The sequence below is a fragment of the Periplaneta americana genome, chromosome 13, assembly GCF_040183065.1.
Source record: "Periplaneta americana isolate PAMFEO1 chromosome 13, P.americana_PAMFEO1_priV1, whole genome shotgun sequence".
NCBI lineage: Eukaryota > Metazoa > Arthropoda > Insecta > Blattodea > Blattidae > Periplaneta > Periplaneta americana.
In genome coordinates, this window is record NC_091129.1 from 59,464,069 (window position 1) to 59,488,546 (window position 24,478).

At 37.0% G+C, this 24,478-nt stretch overlaps 1 protein-coding gene across 8 annotated transcripts in view; it reads left to right on the forward strand.

The window, feature by feature from the left end:
* LOC138711991 (piggyBac transposable element-derived protein 3-like) overlaps positions 1–24,478 on the forward strand; it is a 107,540-nt gene that overhangs the window by 43,187 nt on the left and 39,875 nt on the right. For 2 of the 8 annotated variants that reach the window (XR_011335566.1, XR_011335567.1), the window contains exon 5: positions 5,758–6,059. The exons of 3 other annotated variants lie outside the window; for them this stretch is intronic. Coding sequence is in view for 2 of the 5 variants with exons in the window: in XM_069843325.1 (XP_069699426.1) it covers positions 5,758–5,893 (136 nt within the window). In the remaining 3 variants the exon portion in view is untranslated. Of the gene's footprint in view, positions 1–5,757; positions 11,144–18,289; positions 20,989–24,478 lie in introns of those variants that run through there. 3 more of the 8 variants (XR_011335568.1, XM_069843325.1, XM_069843327.1) reach the window with 3 other exon arrangements.

Consider the following 24,478-nt stretch of genomic DNA (forward strand, 5'->3'; position numbering starts at 1 on the left):
TTATTTATCTCCATTATGACGTACTTGTGATTTCAAACGTAATTTACTACATTTTGGAACAGTTCTATTTTTGAAATCATATCGCTATAAAATATGTAATACTGTATTCAAATCAATCCACAAAATATCCCTTACAATTTCCACCTCCAAAATCACCAGAACCACCTGTGTGCTAGTTTCTCCTGTCTTCCTAGAGTTACTATAAATTTAGCATGTTCTTTCCAGTTTTAAACATCGCCATTAGCCACTACATGCAACAGTATGAAGTATCAGTTTTTCTAAGTTATACGTGAATAGACAAGTAGACTCGAAATAAAGTGAATTATTTGAATGCTTTGGTAAGATATCTGGCATATTGTGTACAATATTTGCATATATTTAAATCAGCACTGTGATTTAATAATGGTTTCATTAAATCTTTACAGTAGTGTTACAAAAAATGGCCAATAGCAATGACCAGGGGCGAATGCTAGTCACGAAAGTTAGGCTTGCTCTTTTATTCATAGGGGAAGATGGGAGGATATAATAATTCATAATTAATAAAAATAATCAGACCCACATAAATAATTTATTTTATAATTATGAAATCATTATGAGTCATGGATCATATTCGCTTATCAGATGTAGAAGTTCGCTATAATATAACAAACATGGCTAACAAAATAGTTTATTTAATTTTTTCGACCCTGCCAACCAATGCACATTGTTGTATTGAGCTGCACTGAACGAGCGCACATATTCTCTATAATGTCTGTTTTCTCTTGAATAGTCCTTCGGGAAAATGGATTTCATAATAAGGTTTCAATGACACACAATTCCGAACTCATTGCAATACTTCAAATTAATGTTTAAGAATTAATAATACATGCAGCAGCTAACATATTATGCATTCCGCTCATACAATTACATTGTACTCGCAAATCACAGCACATTCCCGCTGTCAATACTGCTCTAGGTGTTATGTTAAATATTCGTTGGTGTAGCTCTCGGACGAGAGCTTCAAACAACACATATTATAGTGCGCCTAGGACGGACTAAGGAGGAAGGCACTTGCGCGCGCATCATATTCTTGCTATTTCTACGTCTTTCCTGTAGCTCCGATAAATGAGCAAGCGTTACAATACTTGCGATGTGCAACCTGCGGATGGTATTACGGTTATACAGTATTCCAAAAATCAAAATAAATTTTAATGTGCGTAATGCCATTTTGAGAAATACACATTCTACGAAAATATTGGGCTTGCGCAGCAAGCATAGCATGCCCTGAGAAATCGCCCCCTGGCAATGACCCTCCCACGAAAAACACTATGGGATAATGTGGGGCAGAGGGGATAAGGGTGAGGTAATGAGATCTAGGAGAGGTAATGGAAGAGAAAAGATAATAGCTCACAGATGGCATTACTGTCTCCTCCTTACTCCCTCTCCCTCTTTCTACTTTTCTCCATCTCTTCTTTCTATATTCTATGTCTTCTCTTGCTTCTACTCCTATTTTGTTTTACCTCTGTATCCACTCCATATTGCATACAATTTTATGTATTATTGATTTCTGGAGATCTGAACCTGCGACAACAGTCTTTGATGAACGGAATTCATTTGTGCCAACTACCTGAGCTACGTTGCTTTGCAAAACCTACTTGTAATGTTTCTCAAGAGCAATGAACAGTGTTGCTAACGTGTTTTGTAAAGAGGAAAAGTGCACGGGAATTATAAGAATGTTTTAAAGGTCCAGGACGAAATTTTGAGTGAAATATGTTAGAAAGAACGAAAGAGGTAATGGAAGAAAAGCATGAAACGTTCTGGAACTATTATCCTGACAACCGTCTTATATATGTCAAATGTTGACAGTGCTTTAAAGCGGTAACGAGGCAATATATTTGAATAATTCAGTTAGTAATTACATAATTTCCTCACAAGACAATATGTTGTTTGTCACAAATTGATGAGCATCTTTTTTTTTTTTTTTTTTTTAGATTAGATTTATTTATTTAACCTGGTAGAGATAAGGCCGTCAGGCCTTCTCTGCCCCTCTACCAGGGGATTACAACTATAACATGAACAATAAGATTACAATTAATATTAAATTTACAATTACAATTACAATAAAAATTAAAGTACGACAAGAATACCTGATTAATGAAAGCTAGACATTTTATCATAGAAGTTAAGAACAAAGAATATTTTTGTATTTATTAAATTACAAATTAAACCTACAATAACAAAATTCTATAGTGATGAAATTACCGGATATTGAGATATTTTGTGGTAGATTAAAAGAACTATTTACAAGAAACCATGTCTGAACGAGTCTCAATTACTGACCAAGTGCCTAGTAAGTTTGCGTTTGAATTGAATTTTATTTCGACAGTCCCTGATGCTAGCAGGTAACGAATTCCAGAGTCTTGGCAGGGCTATTGTGAAAGAGGATGAGTATGAGGAGGTGCGATGGGATGGTATTGTTAGTATTGTTTCATGGCGAGAGCGTGTGTTCAGATTGTGGTGGGAAGAAAGGTAAGTGAAGCGAGACGACAGGTACGAAGGAATAGAAGAGTTCAAGATTTCGAAGAGAAAGAGAAGTGAATGTAAATTTCTTTTCTTATCTAGTTTAAGCCAACCTATTGCTTCCAGGGATGGGGTAATATGATCATATTTACGAACATTGCTTACAAAACGTACACACAAATTATGAGCACGTTGAAGTTTCATTTTGTTGTCGTTGGAAAGGTCAGTCAGTAAAATGTCAGCATAGTCAAAATGGGGAAATACAAGGGTCTGCACAAGGGACTTTTTTAAGCAAGAGGGAAGATGAACATTTATCCTTTTTAGCACATGAATAATAGAATATACTTTTCTGCAGGTTTCTGTGATTTGCATGTCCCAGTTGAGATTATTATCCATGTGAATGCCAAGATTTTTTACCGAAGAACTGAAAGGGATATGCACTGTACTTACTTTAACGGGGGAAATGTCGAGGTGCTTTACAGCGTCGGTTTGCCGTTTGTGTCCTAATATGATTGCTTGTGTCTTTCCAGAATTGATATTAAGATGGAATTTCTTTGTCCATGTCACAATCGAGTCAATGTCTTTGTTCAATTTATCTATAGCGTCATTTATTCGATCTAAGCGGGAAGAGATGTAGCATTGAAGGTCGTCAGCATACAAGTGATAGTTACAATGCCTTACATGAGATGTAATATCACTGACATATATCGTGAACAACAATGGTCCGAGTACCGAACCCTGTGGTATACCTGATGTTATGTTAAACCAGGAAGAGCTTCGATTCCCGGATACAACACATTGTTGTCTTTCCCGTAAGTAGGATTCGAACCAACTCACAGCAGTCTCTGACAAATGCAGATTTCTCAATTTATGGGTGAGCAGGTCGAAATTTACAGAGTTGAAAGCTTTGCTAAGGTCAAGAAGTGTTAGTATTGTTACTTTATTAGAGTCGATTGCTTCACGAATGTCTTCTGTCACTTTAAGTAGAGCAGTGCTTGTGTTGTGTCCAGCTCTGAAACCTGACTGATACTTGTCGAATAGTTTGTGTTCGTTCATGTAGTTAGTAATTTGTCTGTGTACGATTCTTTCCAGTGCTTTTGATATGGCTGGCAGGATACTGATTGGTCTATAGTCGTTCGGGTCGGTGGGAACTTTGACTTTTGGAAGAGGAAGAACGAAAGCTTGCTTCCATATTTTAGGGAAAGTTGAAGTGATTAAGGAACTATTGAATATGTGTGCAATTGTAGGTATTACTATGTCTTGTATTTTCTGTATGAGTAATATGCTAATGTTGTCTGGCCCTTGAGCTTTCGTCTTGATGCGTCGGATGGCTTTCATTACGTCAATAGGAGTGACGTCAGTAAAATAGAATTTGTCTCGAGTTGGGGGAGCTGAGTCAGGCAAAACTGTGTCTTGTTTCGTTGTGTTGTTTAAGGTCGGGTCCTTTACAAAGTGTTCGTTCAATCGGTCAAGTGGGATGGGTATGTCTGCTTGTTCACTAGCCCTTCCAAGTCCAATGACCTTCAGATTTTTCCATAACTCGGAAGGGGTTGTGTTGGGCTCTATAAGTTTGTAGGAGTATTTGAGTTTAGCGTTTCTTATTAGTTGAGTCGTTCTGTTTCTTAGGTGTTTATATGAGTTAAAATATTCGTCGTTTTTATTGCGGGTGTATTTCCTATAGGCTAAGTCGCGTTCGGACATCAGGCTACGTATTTCAGTCGTCATCCAAGGGGCTGGGGTCTTTCTGGTACGTTTGGTCTTTAATGGTGCGTGTTTGTCATAAAGTTGAAGTATTAACGTATTGAATAAGTCTACTTTCTCGTCTACAGTTCGTAATGTCCAGATCATGTGCCATGGAAGTTGCGCAGCGTCTTCTTTCAGTGCAATATCATCTATTCTTTTGATATCCCATCTTCTCTAATACATAAAATTCCATTTTCCGAAAACTAAAGTTATTACATAAACTGAGCAAGAAGAAAGTCTATAGGCCAAATTCTTCACGGCTGAGTTTTTTTTTTTTAACTATTTGGATCATATTGTGTAGACACCTCCATTCTCTTGATTCGAAGATATTCGTGCTATTGTACTGACTATAACATCATTAAAAATCATATTAGATTGGATTTGATATTGTGACCTTCAGCAATCAGGATGTACCCACGAAAATATTTACTGAATTCATCCACTCCATTCGACAGTCTCAAGATAATATTGAAAATTATACAGATGGATCAGAAATGACAGCTAGTACAGGAGCAGCGTATTTACAACACAGTGACAACTTCGGAAAAGATTTCACTCTACAAGGATTAGCTCAGTTTTTTCACATGAAATTCTTGCAGTTAAATCTGCTTTGAAATCCAACAGAAACTCAACATATTAAAATTTATATATTTATGGATTCATTAAGTGCACTAGAAAGGCTTAAATTGACTGAGGTCACGACTAAATTACCATTGGACTTTGTCCACTGTAAACAAATCATACATAACTTACAACAAAATCACAATGATATCTGTCTTGTTTGGATACCTAACCATCAAGGAATTAAGGAAAAGGAAGTGGTTGATGAAATGGCTAAAAAAAAAAACGATTACAAGCTACTAATTCCCAAGCTACTGATATTTGTCTAGAAGATTAATTCAAAACAATATATTACAGACACTTAGATTAGATAATTGAAAGAAGATCCTTTGGTTTATTAAATATCCTTTTTCTAGAATGGAAATATCCTGTATTATGAAATTAAAACTCAGTGTTGCTTTAACTCCTTATTGTTACAAAATAGGCATAAAAGACTGCTCTTTATGAAAAAAATCAAATTATGGTTTATTTAACACTCGCAACTGCAGAGGTTATATCAGCGTCGCCGGTGTGTTGGAATTTTGTCCCGCTGGAGTTCTTTTACATGCCAGTAAATCTACTAACATGAACCTGTCGCATTTAAATACACTTAAATGTCATCGACCTGGGCCAGGATTGAACCCGCAACCTCGAACATAGAAGGTCAGCGCTATACCAACTACGCTACCGAGGCAGACCTCTTCATGAATGTGTGAATTTGGCGACATTAATCATGTCCTATTTGGCTGTATATACCAACGCCAGAACATCTCATACTTTATTACCTTCGTGTTCTATTAAAGGATAAGGACCTTGGTCAGCTAAATCATAAGTCGCGCAATAGGAACATAAAATAGACATCTGAGAAAATGTAAAATGAAATTTTGATACTCATTTCTGGTCTCACATTCACAGGTATATGGAAACTAAATACGGTTGTGGTGAACATAGACATTTAAATCTAGTCATTCTAGATGCAACATCTCAAAATAAGGTAACAACAACAATGTGGCGTATACATCATGCATTGTCAGTTTGTGCAATGGTATAAAGAAGGTGGAAGTGGTGGATTTTCTCATAGCACACAAGGTGATGATGGACTCAACTCTGTGTGGCAGGTATGAGTGTCCGCTGATATGGAATAGGGATTCAGTGAGATTTCAGTGTGGAAAGTACATACACAAACTGAACAGAGCTGCAGTGAAGTCAGTATTGAGGTGAGTGTGGTATCCCATTATGCATGACAAACAGAAGAAAAATGTGAAACTTAAATTGCGTAAATGCAAGGCATACTAAAAGCCTACTTTCGGTACTGGACTCATTTCACCAGCTTTATCACCTTCATCTCATTCAGACGCTAAATAACCTAAGATGTTGATAGAGTGTTGTAAAATAACCTACTAAAATAAAAATAAAAACCAAAAGCCTAAACTAACCTAATCTGTCACTGATTCGTATATGCAAGGCATATTACCAAAAGCCTACACTAGCCTGACTTAAACTGTTATTAACTCGATCATATGGAAACTCGCCTTAGGTTGATGAGCAGTAAGGAAACTCTCAGAATTGAGATATATGTGCTGTGTATAACGAGATATAAGTTTCGCTCCTTCCTCCGTGCTACCTTGACCTCCACTTCCCTATCTGCTGCCTATCCCTTCTGCCTCACACAAGCGATCCTGCCTGCCCACAACTCTCTGTCGGCCACTACTTTCACAACAACTTTCGACCGTTATTTTGGATGTGAAATTGTTGTGGTAATGCTATAATGCAGAAATACCGTGCTTTTGTATTAAAGCAATATATTTTGGTAGGAAGTACATAATATGAGAGATTATTATTAATAATTTGGAATTCTTTTATTTACTGAGGTGACATCTTCATATTGTCTTAACATTATTATTATTATTATTATTATTATTATTATTATTATTATTATTATTATTATTATTATTATTATTAAAATGTGTCCCAGTGAAACGTACAGCAGAGTTCGTATAAATCAGTATCTGTCAGATGCGTTTCCAATTCACTGAGGGCTAAAGCAAGGAGATGCACTATCACCTTTACTTTTTAACTTTGCTCTAGAGTATGCCATTAGGAAAGTCCAGGATAACAGAGAGGGTTTGGAATTGAACGGGTTACATCAGCTGCTTGTCTATGCGGATGACGGGAATTTTACTTGAAGCAAGTAAAGAGATAGGTTTGGAAGTAAATCTCGAAAAGACAAAGTATTGTCCGCGCAACTTATCTAGGCACGTGGGCTCTCCTTACTGTGTACGCTGTATTAAAATTAAATTATGATTTATTTAACGACGCTCGCAACTGCAGAGGTTATATCAGCATCGCCGGTGTGCCGGAATTTTGTCCCACAGGAGTCCTTTTACATGCCAGTAAATCTACAACATGAACTTGTCGCATTTATACACACTTAAATGCCATCGACCTCGGCTGGGATCGAACCGGCAATCTGGAGTATAGAAGGCGCATATAATCTTGTTGCATCTCGTATTACTACCGGCCATTGCATAAATATGTCTTCACAAAACGCAAAATTACTGTAAGTACAGATCACACTAAGCAAGGAAATGTATTTTACCCGCCTCGTAGAACATCCTCCCCTCTCCTGCCCCGCTACGCTAGAAGCGACCCTGCTACACCCCACGCCTCGCTCTTATAGCTGCCCAGATAAGTTGCGCGAACAGTATATGATTATGTGTCGTGACGAGAATATTGTACGAAATGGAAATATAAAAATTGGAAATTTATCTTTTGAAGAGGTGGAGAAGTTCAAATATCTTGGAGCAACAGTAACAAATATAAATGATACTCGGGAGGAAATTAAACACAGAATAAATATGGGAAATGCCTGTTATTATTTGGTTGAGAAACTTTTATCATCCAGTCTGCTGTCAAAAAATCTGAAGTTAGAATTTATAAAACAGTTAAATAACCTGTTGTTCTTTATGGTTGTGAAACTTCGACTCTCACTTTGAGAGAGGAACATAGATTAAGGGTGTTTGAGAATAAGGTGCTTAGGAAAATATTTGGGGCTAAGAGGGATGAAGTTACAGGAGAATGGAGAAAGTTACACAACACAGAACTGCATGCATTGTATTCTTCACCTGACATAATTAGGAACATTAAATCCAGACGTTTGAGATGGGCAGGGCATGTAGGACATTTGAACGAATCCAGAAATGCATATAGAGTGTAAGTTGTGAGGCTGGAGGGAAAAAGACCTTTAGGGAGGCCGAGACGTAGATGGGAAGATAATATTAAAATGGATTTGAGGGAGGTGGGATATGATGATAGAGAATGGATTAATCTTGCTCAGGATAGGGACCAATGGCAGGGTTATGTGAGGGCGGCAATGAACCTCCAGGTTCCTTAAAAGCCAATAAGTAAGTATTATTATATTTTACAGTGTTGTCAGTTTTTTTTAGTACTTAAGAATGTAATTTTATTGGTACTGAGATTTTTTACTGACTGCTTTAGTGTGATCATTTGTTAATTTATTTTACTGTGTGCATAACCGAAATTGCTGAAACTGCAAAAGAAAGAGACATTTTCCATCATCGTCTCCTTAATATAATGTTGAATGGTTTCGGAAGATGCACAGAGATTTAATTTTTATACTTACTGAATAATATTGAGAGTAAATATTTTTGTGGACTACCAGAATACTACCATGTTTCAGACATATTTTTACTTTTTCTATTTTCCCATCCCTATCCAGTGAGACTTTATTGAAGTGAATTCCAACCAGATTCATTAAGACTATTTGTTGCAAAAATATCACTCAAGAAATGATCTTTTGCAATTTCTTTCTTGTTTAATTCTGCATTCATTATTTTTAATATCTAAATGTTGGAACCTTATTCTGGACAGTTCAGCATGTTCAGCTCAGCTCTTAAGCCAGGAACACACGCATGAGACATGATTGCATGGCTGGCCTAGACTGTGTCATTATCGAGTTGTAACTTTCTATTTATGTTTTTTCATAATGTTTACTAACCTATGTTATATGGCTTACTAACTTATGTTATAAGAGTTGTTCAAAGTGTTTATTGGCATTCACACATTCCTGACACCTTTTAATGAAATTGTTATTCATACCATAAAATCTTACACAACAAATGAGAGTAAACCTATACAGGAATAACCCCCGCAATGTAGACGAACTTAAAGAGACATTATAAGGAGAAACGTTGTGAGCATTACAGAAATACATAGAACTTTCGCGTGTGAATGACAATTTCATCAAATCATGTTGCGAATATGTGATTGCACATGGAAACCACTGTGAAGAACTCATATAACATAGGGTGAAATAAGAATATAATTTGTGCACATTATTATTACCTAATCAAAATTATATGAGTAAAAATACATGGGAAGTTATAGATCGATAATGATGCAATCTATGTTGACGATGCAAGCATGTCTGATGTGCTTGTTTCCAGCCAGGGGCGCAGCTGAACACTCTGTGTATTACGTTGCTTTATTAGTGACGTGACCATATGAGAAGGTATATTTTTGCAAAATAAAATTCATATTCTAGTCAGCTCAAATTGACCATAAATGTTTCCAATACTAAACATGTTGATATCCATAATAATAAATGAGTAATTTCACAAAAATTCCACACCGAGGGGTAAAATTTGAAATTAATGTTGAAAATATATTTTCATACAGTCTAAGCTACCTTATTCAATAAGAACATATTATTATGTTGTTGTTATTTAGTAAACTGTCCGAAGACAAGTCTGAACCCCAAAAATGACACCAACAAGGCATCACTCATGAGGCAACTAGACCAGGAGATAATGGGGTAGAATGACCAGTTCCTTTCTCCCTCCATTACATACATCACTGACTAGATACATATGACACTAATCAGACTTGAGATGTATATAAACAATTGAATTGATCGGAGCTAAAGGGAATTAAGTCAAAATATGAAGTTTAGGGTTATGCAACAATTTGAACAACTGATGTCATGCGCATCGAATGGTGGAAGAAGGAACTAAGACTTTTAAATATTCTTTTGTTTTCTATAACATAAAAATATAATATTTGTGTTATTAGAGGAATATTTTTTGCTTCTCCTGAAAGGTTGTCAAAAGTGACTTAATTCCTTTTAGCTCCGACCAATTCAATTGTTCTTCCTCTGACACATATAGTCAAGTGAGATGTACTACCTGATAATAGATGCACATATCAGCCAGAACGTCATCAGAGGTAAAGAACATAATTATGAGGAGCAAACTTTCAAAAGAGACTTTGTCCACAAAACAAAAAAAATTAATATAACTTTGTTTTCCCATTAGAAGGATCATCTGCACAGTTCAGTACAATCATACTTACTTACTTACTTACAAATGGCTTTTAGGGAACCCGAAGGTTCATTGCCGCCCTCACATAAGCCCGCCAGCGGTCCCTATCCTGTGCAAGATTAATCCAGTCTCTATCATCATATCCCACCTCCCTCAAATCCATTTTAATATTATCCTCCCATCTACGTCTCGGCCTCCCTAAAGGTCTTTTTCCCTCCGGTCTCCCAACTAACACTCTATATGCATTTCTGGATTCGCCCATACGTGCTACATGCCCTGCCCATCTCAAACGTCTGGATTTAATGTTCCTAATTATGTCAGGTGAAGAATACAATGCGTGCAGTTCTGTGTTGTGTAACTTTCTCCATTCTCCTGTAACTTCATCCCGCTTAGCCCCAAATATTTTCCTTAGCACCTTATTCTCAAACACCCTGAACCTATGTTCCTCTCTCAGAGTGAGAGTCCAAGTTTCACAACCTTACAGAAGAACCGGTAATATAACTGTTTTATAAATTCTAACTTTCAGATTTTTCGACAGCAGACTGGATGATAAGAGCTTCTCAACCGAATAATAACATGCATTTCACATATTTATTCTGCGTTTAATTTCCTCCCGAGTGTCATTTATATTTGTTACTGTTGCTCCAAGATATTTGAATTTTTCCACCTCTTCGAAGGATAAATCTCCAATTTTTATATTTCCATTTCGTACAATATTCTGGTCACGAGACATAATCATATACTTTGTCTTTTCGGGATTTACTTCCAAACCGATCGCTCTACTTGCTTCAAGTAAAATTTCCGTGTTTTCCCTAATCATTTGTGTATTTTCTCCTAACATATTCACGTCATCTGCATAGACAAGAAGCTGATGTAACCCGTTCAATTCCAAACCCTGCCTGTTATCCTGAACTTTCCTAATGGCATATTCTAGCGCAAAGTTAAAAAGTAAAGGTGATAGTGCATCTCCCTGCTTTAGCCCGCAGTGAATTGGAAAAGCATCAGATAGAAAATGACCTATACGGACTCTGCTGTATGTTTCACTGAGACACATTTTAATTAATCGAACTAGTTTCTTGGGAATACCAAATTCAATAAGAATATCATATAATACTTCCCTCTTAACCGAGTCATAAGCCTTTTTGAAATCTATGAATAACTGATGTACTGTACCCTTATACTCCCATTTTTTCTCCATTATCTGTCGAATACAAAAAATCTGATCAATAGTCGATCTATTACGCCGAAAACCGCACTGATGATCCCCAATAATTTCATCTACGTACGGAGTTAATCTTCTCAAAAGAATATTGGACAAAATTTTGTACGACGTCAACAAAAGTGATATTCCTCGAAAGTTACCACAGTTGGTTTTGTCCCCCTTTTTAAAAATAGGTACAATTATGGATTCCTTCCATTGTTCTGGTACAATTTCCTTTTCCCAAATAGCAAGTACAAGTTTATAAATTTCGCTATATAATGCACTCCCACCCTCTTGTATTAATTCTGCTGGAATTTGATCGATACCTGGAGACTTGTACTTTTTCAGATTTTCTATCGCAATTTCGACTTCTGAAAGCGTGGGTTCGGGTATAAATGGCTCAGCAGTTTGTATTTCAATTTCGTCCCGATCATTTCTATTTGGCCTATGTACATTTAGTAGTTGCGCAAAATAGTTTTTCCATCTGTTTAGGATTGATGGAGAGTCTGCAAGCAAGTCACCATTCTCATCCTTGATCACGTTTACCCTTGGCTGATATCCGTTCTTAAATTCCTTTATACCCTTATATAAATCTCGAATGTTTTTATTCTTACTATTTGTTTCTACCTCATTCAGCTTTTCCTTCAAGTAACCTCTCTTTTTAGTCCTAAGTGTACGACTTGCTTCCCGTCTTTCATTGAAATAATTATCTCTCTTCTCCTCAACTGGATCCTGTAAGAATTTCAATTTTGCCTGTTTCCTTCTTTCTACTACCATGCAACAATCTTCATCAAACCACGGTTTCTTTTTCTTAGTTTCATAATAACCTATGCTCTGCTCAGCTGCAATTTTGATACTATCTCTGATATTTTCCCACACGCTATTAACATCTAATTCTTTCTCAAGTTCGTCGGAACTTTCTAAAGTGGCAAACCTATTCGAAATTTCGACCTGATAATTTTGCTTAGCTTCCTCGTCCTTTAATTTCAAAATATTGAATTTAGTAATATTAACTTGTTGCTCTACTCGCTTGGCTACTGATAATCTTTCTCTTAATTCTCCAATCACCAAATAATGGTCAGAATTACAGTCTGCACCCCTGAAAGTTCGAATATCTACTATACTAGTATGTCTCCGTTTATCTATCAAGATGTGATCTATTTGGTTGTGTGTCAATCCATCTGGAGAAGTCCAAGTATATTTATGTATATCCTTATGGGGGAATGTTGTACTTTTGACAATTAAGTGTTTCGATGTGGCAAAGTTGACTAATCTAACTCCATTGTCACTACTAATTGCGTTTAGGCTCTCTTTTCCAATAGTTGGTCTAAAAATATCCTCCCGTCCTACTTTAGCATTGAAATCCCCCAATAAAATTTTCATGTGATATCTAGGGAACTGATCAAAAGCATGTTCCAATTCCTCATAGAAGCTATTCTTTATATGGTCGTCTTTCTCTTCTGTAGGGGCGTGAGCATTTATAACTATGATGTCGCACCATCTACCCTTAAGTACTAAATATGATAACCTGTCACTGATAAATTCGACCTTTTTTACTGCTGATTTTATTCTTTTATGAACAAAGAATCCTGTTCCTAATTGGTGATTATTGTTTCCTTCCCCATAATACAACAAGTAATCTCCTATTTGTGATATGCCATTCCCATCTAACCTAACCTCTTGTACTCCTACGAAGTCTATTCTATATCTAGCTAGTTATTTTGCTACTAATGTTACCCCTCCTGTTCTATAAAGACTAGTTACGTTCCAAGTGCCAAATCTCAAATCCTTATTCCTTTGCTGTGGTCGTGCCAGAGAATCAATCCTATTCCGAGGCTTATTATAGGGATACGTAACAAGCTGTTTTTTACGGTGATGGGTTGTTAGCCCTTCGCCCAGCCCCCAAGCTGGAGGACCACCCCTTATCGGCTGTCCACGACTGCTTATTCAATATATTCGCAGCTACCCTCCATATCTGGAGGCCGTCTCCTCTATCCGCAACCTGAGGACGCGCCATGCTGTGGTGATAGGGACCCACAATACATGGTCAGTACAATCATATCGATAAAAAAAAGATGTATGTTCCGTGTATAACACAATGTAAAAATTGACGTATTTTTAAAAAACAACTATGTTCACAAACCAAATACAATCAAACACGACTCTATCACTTCCATTGAATCATAGTCGGGTTACCATGGAAACCAACATTCCAGAATGCATTGCATTGCATGAACTCCATTAGACCTGAGTCATGCATTATGGTGAGGTGATATTTGCAATATTCAAGTAAATTGTAATAAAACCTCCCCGGAAATAGGATGTAATATCAAATTATTAAAATGAGAGACTTTGGTGGGAAAAATAATATTGAAGCATTCATGTATAACAAAAATTATTGTATTCAGTACCTGAATAAACTTGTGTCCTTGATTAGTCAAGTGATTATTATAGTGCTAGTGATTATTATAGGTCTAATGAAAAATGCCCCTGAAATTATTTTATTTTCTCTTAAAACATTAATTATAGTTTTGTTGTTTAAAACTTTATTCTGGGGAGGTAAGGGATGCTAATCAAGAGACCAGAAAGAAGGGTGAGTGTTTGAATGGAAGAGAAGCTAATAAAATAAGGAAGTACAGTATGGTGCACCGGTTGAACATAGATGTTGAGAAGATAGAAGATGTGAGGAAAATTCTAGTCAAACTTTTTCGAGAGAATTGCCACAATGAAGCAGATCTGCAGTCTGAAAGCTCTTGATTAATGTACCTGTTTCTAATGTCCCAGATGTAGAGGGAAATCCAATGTGTGATGTTTAGAAGACGATTTTGGTTCTCACGTTTAAAAAAGGTCTATATAAAATATTAACAAAGAGATGAAAAATTAGCTGATCTCAGTTTAGAACCTGGGTTCAATTACACCATGGCCTTTGACTTTGCCATTACCCTACAGACACCTATTTCTGGTATACTAGTTGAATTACTCGTACATGCTATGATTGATTTCATGTTTGGTGCCTGTTATATTTAATTTTGAATTCTTAAAAAGTAAACAAAAATATGTTTTATGCCATATTGTTCCTCATTTGCGTAATTTTAAATTAATATTTTTTATACATCTTGATTGCACAACTTTTAACACTGTCACTTCGGAATATGTATTATATGACTTTCTTGTGTAAAATTCTATCGTACCTGATTTACATGTTTCGACCTATTTATGGGTCATCCTCAAAACTGGTCGTTGTTGGTCTTGGCGCCTCTTGTTTTGTTTCCTGTGAGGGTGTGTTCGTGTGGTGTAATGTGGAGTCAAAGAGTCAATGGAATTCTCAACACACAACTCAATTTCAGAACACACACACTCTTTGAATTCACATTACACCACACGAACACACCCTCACAGGAAACAAAACAAGAGGCGCCACGACCGACAACGACCAGTTCTGAGGATGAACCATAATAGGTCGAAACATGTAAACCAGGTATGATAGAATTTAACACAAGAAAGTCATATAATACATATTCCGAAGTAATATTTTTTATTGTCCTGGTGTAAATCATCAAACAAGGTATGGAATAGTCCTCGATTCAGTCTTTCCAAACTAATGGATGAACTCAGACTCTTCTATTTTCACGTCTATTCTTTCTCCATATGAGCAAATTTGCCAAAAGTGTATCTCCTTCTACGTCCTTATTCACTGGAAGACTGAAAAATTCTCTACAAAGATTTAGCAGCACCACTAACGCACCACTAAAAGTGGCCTCATCTGAAGGGACCCTATAAATGTAAAATATACAGCAATTAGTTCTTAAACAATATTAATAAATTAATTCTGATTACATGATTGGAAGTCCGAATTCTTTTAAATATGTAAAGTATATATGCTGACTTGTTATGCTGAGGAGCCAAGGAGCAATTTTGAAGGTTTTTTTTATCTTGTTGGGTCACCCTAATCATACTTCAATGTAATTTTTTCTGGAGAAACTGTAATATTTTTTATTCCCTTGTTTTAATGGAGTCTGTTAATTAGTGTGCGTTTCTGCTTCTTTTATCCTTGTTAAATTTTGTAAAGTTTAAACACTAAAATTATTACTGAGATTTTATCTGAATGTAAAAATGAGTAAGGTTATACAGAGTGGAAGGATTTCGGTGATAGTCCTTTGAGAGACGAATCCTGAGTGTAATGTAACTGGAAATGTTCTTGACCATATCATTCCTTTGGGCTTACATTTTTCAGAAATAATTATTTTTTGGACAGTCGTTTCATGATGACTTTTTGATTCTCATTTTAATATAAAAAAGTCATTGAATTCTGCACCCATAAATTAGCGTGCTTAAAAGTAAATTTCCGTGGCTAAGAGTACTTTTAAGCAAACATAAATTCCAACTATTGGTCTATTATAAATATTCACAACAAAATTATTTAAGTTGGTAATTACTAGGGGGACGGATGTTAATGAAAAGTCATCTTCTTATTTTTCGCATTAGAACGATGCCTATTAATATAGAAATTCTTTCTACGTTAATATCAGCTTAAAAATGTATGTCTTATATTGCATTTTTTGACGTTTTTGAACTAATAGGTCATTTATATATTTTTTCGGCATTTTTTGGTCATTTTTAATACTTTGAAGAACTTTTAGATCATTTGGAATGCATTTTACTTTCTTCTTTAACGATAGGTCTGTTAGATCTTTTTTTAATCAAATAGGTCAGTAGTAATTACCTACTGAATAAGTGAATAACAGTGAAGTTTGAGTTTTATAGTTAGAAACAAACTGTAAATACCATCCCTCATTCCACTGAAGGCTTCGCCTCACACAACGGAAGTAATATAAAATGTGTAACAGTTTAGTTTAAGTGAAGGCTTTGACTGCTGCTGTTCTTTTGTTTGTCGGTACAAGAGTGTCTTTAGAATTTATGTTTGGAAAGGGAGAAACTTTTACCATGTCCTGAACAGGATGTTGTGTCCCCATCGAAGAGAAGAGACAGTATTTTTTACACAAAGATTGCATGAATGCAAGCTGCACCTACAATTTGTTTTGTCATTCACACTCCCCCCATCTGGAAGATCTGGTAACAAAAGTGAAGACCGGAAGGAGGAGGAGTAGGAGAATGAAGGCACTGACATGGACCACCACTGATTGAAACATATTGTAAACCCTCATTAAAATCTATAGTTTTTCCTTAAAACCCTAATTTTTTTGCATGCTCTTTTTCTTTATCTTAGCCAAATTCCAGGAAGTTGCCTCCTCTCTCCGAGATTTGCAGGGCACTCATTGAAACAAGGTGACTAAGTTTTAAGAAGTTGTGGTGCGAGTACTTTGAATAATATTTAAATGTCATTTTCTTGTAATTTCATGTCATTTTTCTATTAGTTTAAAGGTATTTTAATGATCATTTTAAGTAGATTTTTAGGTCATCAACATCCGCCCCCTAGTAATTACTCATTTGGAGGTTTGATACATAAATTATTAACTTCGAATCACTCATTTTTCTAATTATATTCATGACTTTCGTTGTAATAATTGTATATTCCAAATTACATAACAAGCAGAAAAGAACTTCATAACAACCAGCAAAACAAAAAACAATCACCATAGTCTATTACATATCCGAAGGTCATGAAATATATCTCTTTTCATACGAATGGAATACTCTTTCGTCTTTAACATCAGAAGTTCGCCATTGTGAGAGAACAAATCAACAATTTTATTCTCTTTAAAATAATACATTTAGGATTCTCGAGTGACTGTCTAAAATATCTTGTATTAAACATGTTCAAAACTAGCATTTTTAGCACTCGCCGTGTTATCCACCGACCTGAAAAGAACTATCATTTCGCAACTTGTTGCATAAATAGCTATTGTAATTATGATTATTTTTGATCCCTTCATCTTTTAAACATTTACAAACACAGATTTTGTAAACATGTCTACATTACACTTTTCAATTGCAACAAATAATTTTGCATAATGTTTTTGTTACACATCTTGATTACACAACTTTTAACACTATATCACTTCAGAATATGCAGTTTATTGCTTTCGCGTGTTACTGTAAATATTAGATACAGTTACCTTGTTGACTAGTTTGAGCATGTTCCCACCAGTTCTGAGGATAGCCCACAACAGGCTGAAACTAGTCAACAACATTAACATGCGAAAACAGTAAACTGCATATTCCGAAGTTTTTGTTACATTTATGGTTTCAGAGTAAGTAGTTAATACTTTAATTAATAATAAATCAGTTTAAGTAACTGATATTTTACAGTGCTGTTACAAGACGTGTACTTCACTTCAGAGACCTGCACAACGGCCCAGCCCATAGGTTGTGTGGGTTTGTGCTTGCGTGTGCAGTTCGATCAGTGATCAGCTACTGTTTCAAACATTTTTATTCCAGTTTTTTATTTCTGTTTTTCAAAGAGAAGAGACAGTATTTTTTACACAAAGATTGCATGAATGCAAGCTGCACCTACAATTTGTTTTGTCATTCACACTCCCCCCATCTGGAAGATCTGGTAACAAAAGTGAAGACCGGAAGGAGGAGGAGTAGGAGAATGAAGGCACTGACATGGACCACCACTGATTGAAACATTATTTCCAAATAATGGTGCATCATAAAGAAAATGAAGTCTCTGTGATGAAGGTTTTTGGGCTGAGATGCTGGTCTGCTGCTAGACTGGTAGATCATGACATCTCAGCTCAGGAAACGATCACAGACATCGGCTGTGAAGGCTTGCATGCTAAAATACAGTCTCTCTAGAGAAAAACTAGTGAAGGAGAAAATTGCTTCTAGAGAGCTTAAAACAACAGAGTCGGATGGAAATTTAAAAAGTATCATTGGGAGAGTTTATAAATCTGTGTTCGACAGCAGTGGAAAATAATAATTTTTTTTTCTATGTTGTCAGGTTTGCGGCGAACTGTATGCTCATGCAATGGGTTTGACTGGTACCTCGTATTTTCCCGTCATCTATGCATTGCAAATCACTAAACTCGAAGTGACTATGGGAAATTTATATCCATACTGTAGCAGGAGTTGATAACCGAGAAATTTGTGCCCATGTGTGGAAGATTTGAGGTCATTTGGGTTAGTTAACAGCAAATGCTTCCTGGTTCTGCACACAGACATTAAAAAAGTGGTGCTACATATGGAAAAGTGAGTGCCAAACATGCCATCCTCTATTCGAAAACAGTGTCCCGACACATGGCGCAAGATGTCGATTTAATTATTTATACTTTCTGGAAATAAAAGTTATTTGTCAAATTTTTATTGGAGAACTCAAATAGTGTTCAAATTTGATTTAACTCTTGTTGCCACATTTCCAATAAATATTGGAATGAAATGAACTTTCGGGAGGGAGGCACTATGACCCAGCACTGCGACCTTTCAAGATCTATTGCACTAACCCTAAAGCTAGGAGCATTCCAAACCCACCGGCTGACTGCACTCAGTTTCACTGCGTACCCAAATTTCGAACAGACAACCTCACTTATCCCTAGGCCAACTTCCACCGTGCATCGCCAGCTGGCATTCGGGGAATGTTATGGAATGTTGACAGAATGAAGAAAAGTTGATGGAATGTAGATACACATATGGGAAAACGAGAGAACTCCGGGAAAAACCCCAACTGCGACTTTGTCCGCCACAAGTGTCATTTTTCAACGAAAAATCCTACGTCTGTCTGAAACTCGAATCTGGACACCCTGCGTGACAGGCTGAAGGTCTTACTACTCAGCCCTAGCAGGGGTTTTCAATGGATATTATGAGGGCCGTCCAGAAAATAAGTTTCCCTGGGGTCGTTTACAGAAAGAAAATTTCATGAAAAGATTTATAGGAACAGATACAGCAATTGTTGAGCTATTTTTCAACATATTCCCCACCGAAATGAGACATTAAATTTTCGTACTATGGGAACAACAAAGAGGTGCAGACGGCTGTCACACACTGGTTCTGATCCCAGGTTCTACGACACAGTGATACAAAAGTTGATCCTATAGTATGGCAAAGTTCTCAGTTCTGGTGGGAAATATATTGAAAAATAACTCAACAATTGCTGTATCTGTTCCAATAAATCCTTCCATGAAATTGTGTTATCTTTCTGTAAACGGCCCGAGGGAAACTTACTTTCTGGACGGCCCACGTACAATAGATGTGAATGAATCAGTGAAGGCTACAGAAAATACAACACGAAGGTAGGTACGTTTAGTTGATCTCTGATCCACTGGCCATACACCAAGCGAAAGCACAATCAATGCGCGCAAGTGGAAAAGCAGTAGAATGCAATGAACTGGTGGGTTGAATTCAGTGCAGTGGGCTTTGAAGCCTAGTGTGATGGGCTAGAAAGCAGCCGCATCAGGCAGTGTTGATCTTGAATGAGCTGGGCAGCTGAAGCATGAGTACTGGTAGTGCTGTACTGTGGATTATTCTGCAATACTCTGTTTCACCCTAAGCCTAAGCACCGCGGGGACAGGTGTAATGGCAATCTTCTCGTGACTGCCGTCAGTACTGCAGGGAAGTATGTTTTCGTATGTTGGCAAGTGCTACTGAATTCACTGCCATGTAGCAATTTTTTCTAGAAACAAAATCGATTCCTCACAAAATAAAAAAAAGGACACATAATGGCGAAGGAGGATTCTATTCCTTTTATCTTAAGGATTTAGTGCAGGGGTCGTCAGCACAGAGCACGCTGGAGCTAGTCTCTCTTACCCGCGGAAAACGCAGTGCACTAGGGTGCACTCCGTAGCTGCTAGTGGGTATGCTCTCTATCTCTCCCTGTTGCATGACAGTGCACATGGGACAGCACCGCGTACCCTTTGCACATTTCAGCGAGTGCTGACGACCACTGATTTAATGTGTGAAGTCACTGTTATTGAACACTTTCTACCCTGTATGAATTTTCGTATCACCATTCACAGAAGAGATGCAGCTCTTTGCTTGTTTCATTCTCTTGAACTGAAACAACCCAGAACTCACCACGTGGAGGTGGCTGCATGTCGAGTTCCGCCCTGCCCATCCCAACCTCCCTACCATGTGGGCAAGTGCATTCCAATGTTCATTCTTCATCATTTTCAGTTAATGTTCATAATCTTCGACTTGAATCAATATTTAAGTTTCCATTTCATATCTTTTTGTCTCAATTTATAAACGTCACATTATTAAGATACTGCAGTACAATATAATCAATCACTGCATGTCAGTGACGAAATATATGAATAAATGCTTGATGTCATTCTTTTCGTGTCTTTTTTGTAGAACTGTGCATATAAATGTAAATATGATAGCTAAAGTGTAAGATAACTTTCAGTACGATAGATAATATTTTTGACATGAATTTAGTAACTTTTTTCCTTGTTTTTCTATGTTATGGTTTTCTCTCTTCTTCCATTTTGTCTGTATCTTTTTTATATGTATTGAAGTTTCTCTCTTTATACTCTTGAAATACTCTAATAAACAATATTTGAATTGGAAATTGTGAAGAAAATATGGAAATAAACATGTCAGTATCCACTGTTAGTATTTCTACCCATTTTTTCCATTTCAATAATGATTATATTCCGATAGAATGTCAAGTGTCTATCCGGAAAGGAGAGGATCAATAGTTGCATTCAATGTCTATCTGGGAAGGAGAAGATCAATAGTTGCATTCAAACAGGTGTAGCACCAGGTGGGACCTGTGTAGCATCACAACCAGGACCGTGGGTGATGCTGGGTAACTCTCCTTCCTGGCACAAGAGATGAAAATGCAAATGTAGAGGGGGATGCCCAGCGATCGTATAGGAGGGAAGGGGCCAAGGATGTCACCAGGGGAAAAGAATTTTCACAGTCCATTCTCTAGCACCGCTCTATTTACAGGATTATTGTGTAAAAGACTCCAAGAGTTAGATATTAAAGTGGCCCTCATATAGGAACCCTGGGTGTATAGGGGACAAGTTAAATATATGGAAAATTCGGGTGGCACAGTATATAGTTGTGTAATTGATCCCGTTTCTCGTAGTGTGGTAGGCTATATATAAGGAGAATCAATGCAATGTTGCTAGCCAACTTTTGTAGAAAAGATATGGTGGCTGTTAGCACTGATCTTCTGTATGAAGGTTCTGTCAGGAAACCGGCAGTTTGTTGTGCATACTTTCCACACAGAAAAACTATCACCAGAGCTATTTGCAAGTCTGGTGTGATATTTTGAAGGAGGGCTGCCATTACTAGTGGGTTGTGATGCCAACTCCCACCACACCATGTGGGAGAATGGGGACACTAATCCCTGGAGGATGACTTTACTTGAATTCCTTGGATCAACTGGACTCGAAATTGTTAATAGAGACTCAGTACTAACTTTCAATACAAACAGAAGACAAAAAGTTATTGATCTTATCCTCTACTCTCAGGATTTTAGAGATAAAATTCATGAATGGTATGTGTCCGTATTGATTCATTGTGTGATCATCAACACATACTACTTGAACTAAAATTTGCTGCTAGCTTTAATGCAGGCTCCAAGCTCCAGATATGCGAATTGGAACCTCTTTCGAAAGAAACTGAGTAGCAGTATGGTAATTTTTCCAGCTTTCAACTACACTAATAAGTTGGATGGTTGGTTAATTGGCAAACTTACTCGTGTTAAATTACATAAGCAACTGTGTGCTTAGAGCTGTTTCGGTGCTTCTTCACACCATCCTCAGAGCCTACTAGACTAGTGTTGACTCCACTTTTCAACACGCAAACGCACCCTCACAATAGGCAGCGAAGTTCGAGATGGCGCCGAGATCTAGTAGGCTCTGAGGATGGTGTGAAGATGCACCGAAACAGCTGTAAGCCACAGTTGCTCATGTAATTTAACACGAGTAAGTTTGCCAATCAACCAGTCATTTATATTTAAGTGTTAAAAGTAGTGTACGCAAGATTCAAGATGGAATAAATTGGAGTTAGAAGCACCTGCACAGATTCTGACTACTAATATCATTCTAGCTTATGAGAAAAACTGCCTTCGTCATCAGAGAAATTGCAACTGTAAAATTCCCTAGTGAACCAAGAATTTGGAGAATCACCGAGGCTCATTAAGAAGACTGTTCAACAAAGACAGAGGAGATTAATGCATTGGGTCCAGCAGTAAGACTCTCAAATTTCTTTCCAAGAATCCATCTATTAGACTAGGACCTACAGCTTTTCCATCAAAGGCAACTGATGAAAGTGGAACGCTGTTAAAAGTAAAGTAAAGTATAATTTCGAAATGGTGAATTTGCCACCACACCTGAAGAGACGTTGAAGCACCTGATGAAAGAGCATTTCTCTGGTCATGATATACAGCAAAATGTATCAGAAACAGAGAACAGAAGAGGAATACGTCATGTGAATTTCAAAACAGCTTCTAAAGTTGTATCCTATGAAGGATTAAATGGGGTATTCGTAGATTTCACCCTTCAAATGGCTAGGGGAGAATGGTATATATCCGGCCCTTCTACAATAAGGGCTGGATATTATCATCAAACCGATTTTAAGAATATTTAAATCCTGCACTGTAACTGAATACATTCCAAAATCCTGAAGGAATGTGAGGATCATATTCATATAAAAGGCAGGGAAAAGCGACTTTACCTAAGATAAAACTTATCGACCAACTAATCTATAGTATTTTATGTTAAAGTCAGTGTAAAAAATTGGTCGACAGATACAAAAGAAGAAGTGCCTTGAAAGTGCATCCACTCCATGATAGACAATATGCCTTTCAGCCTGTGAAATCCACTGACACTGCCCTTCATCACCTTGCTTCAAGGAATGAAGGAGCAGTAAACAGGGTCACATTGCTTTGGTGGTTTCCCTGAATATCGAAGTAGAATTTGATAATATATCCTTTCACTCCGTATGTCAGGCTATAGAGAGAAGAGGTATCGAATACAGCTTACTCTCAGGAAATTGTTAAAGCATGTCTTAATGACAGCATAATAACTATATCTGTCACAAGGGGGAATATTATCATCCTTACTGTGGTGTCTAGTGATAGACGACCTTATAGATAATCTTAATAGGGCGGAGTTTTACACTCAGGCCTATGCTGATGATTTGGGTGTCATGTCAGCATGCTGTTTGAGCTTCAAATGGAGGCTTTGAGCAGATGCAGGCTTAGTGCATGAGGGGAAAATTAGGTGTAAATCCTAATAAATCCGAAATGATTTTCTATACGAAGAAAAGAAAACTAGGAAATGACCACGAGTTTCCATATTTTATAAGAATCTAGTATTAAATCGTTTAAATATTTAGGAGCAACAATCCTTGATGCAAACTGATGGGAATCCTGAAGAAAGTAGATGTGGATTGGAAAGAGAGGAGGCAGTTAAGTAGTCTTTATATGAAACAATGAGTCAAAGTTGGGATAGAAGAAGAAATGTCTGAAGGAAGTGCAATAGGGAAAGAAGTACGAAAGGATGCCCTTTATTACCTATCCTGTTCAAGATCTGCTTGAAGGATTTAGTGAAGAACATAGGAGGGGTGATAGTAGGCGGAAGAAGAATAAAGTGTATAAGATTTGCTGATGATATGGTGTTGTTAGCAGAAGAAGAGACAATACTAAGGGAAATGCTAGTGGACCTAAATGACAGCTGTAAGGAGTATGGGATGAAAATAAAAGCAAACAAGAGGAAGAAGAAAAATAAAGAAGGTAAATGTGCGAAATGTGAATACTAAATGAGACAGTATAGCAGGTGAACAGCCGCAAATATTTGGGGTGTACATAAATGCAGTAACATGAGCTGCTGCAGGAAACCAAAACGATAGCTATGGCAAAGGAAGCTCTTAATAGAAAAAGGAGCATCTCATGCGGAGTCGACCTGGTTGGCGAGTTGGTATAGCGCTGGCCTTCTATGCCCAAGGTTGCGGGTTCGATTCCGGGCCAGATCGATGGCATTTAAGTGTGCTTAAATGCGACAGGCTCATGTCAGTAGATTTACTGGCATGTAAAAGAACTACTGCGGGACAAAATTCCGGCACATCCGGCGACGCTGATATAACCTCTGCAGTTGCGAGCGTCGTTAAATAAAACATAACATTTTTTTTTTTTCTCATGCGGACCTTGGGATGAAGAACTAAGAGATCAGTGAAATACTTT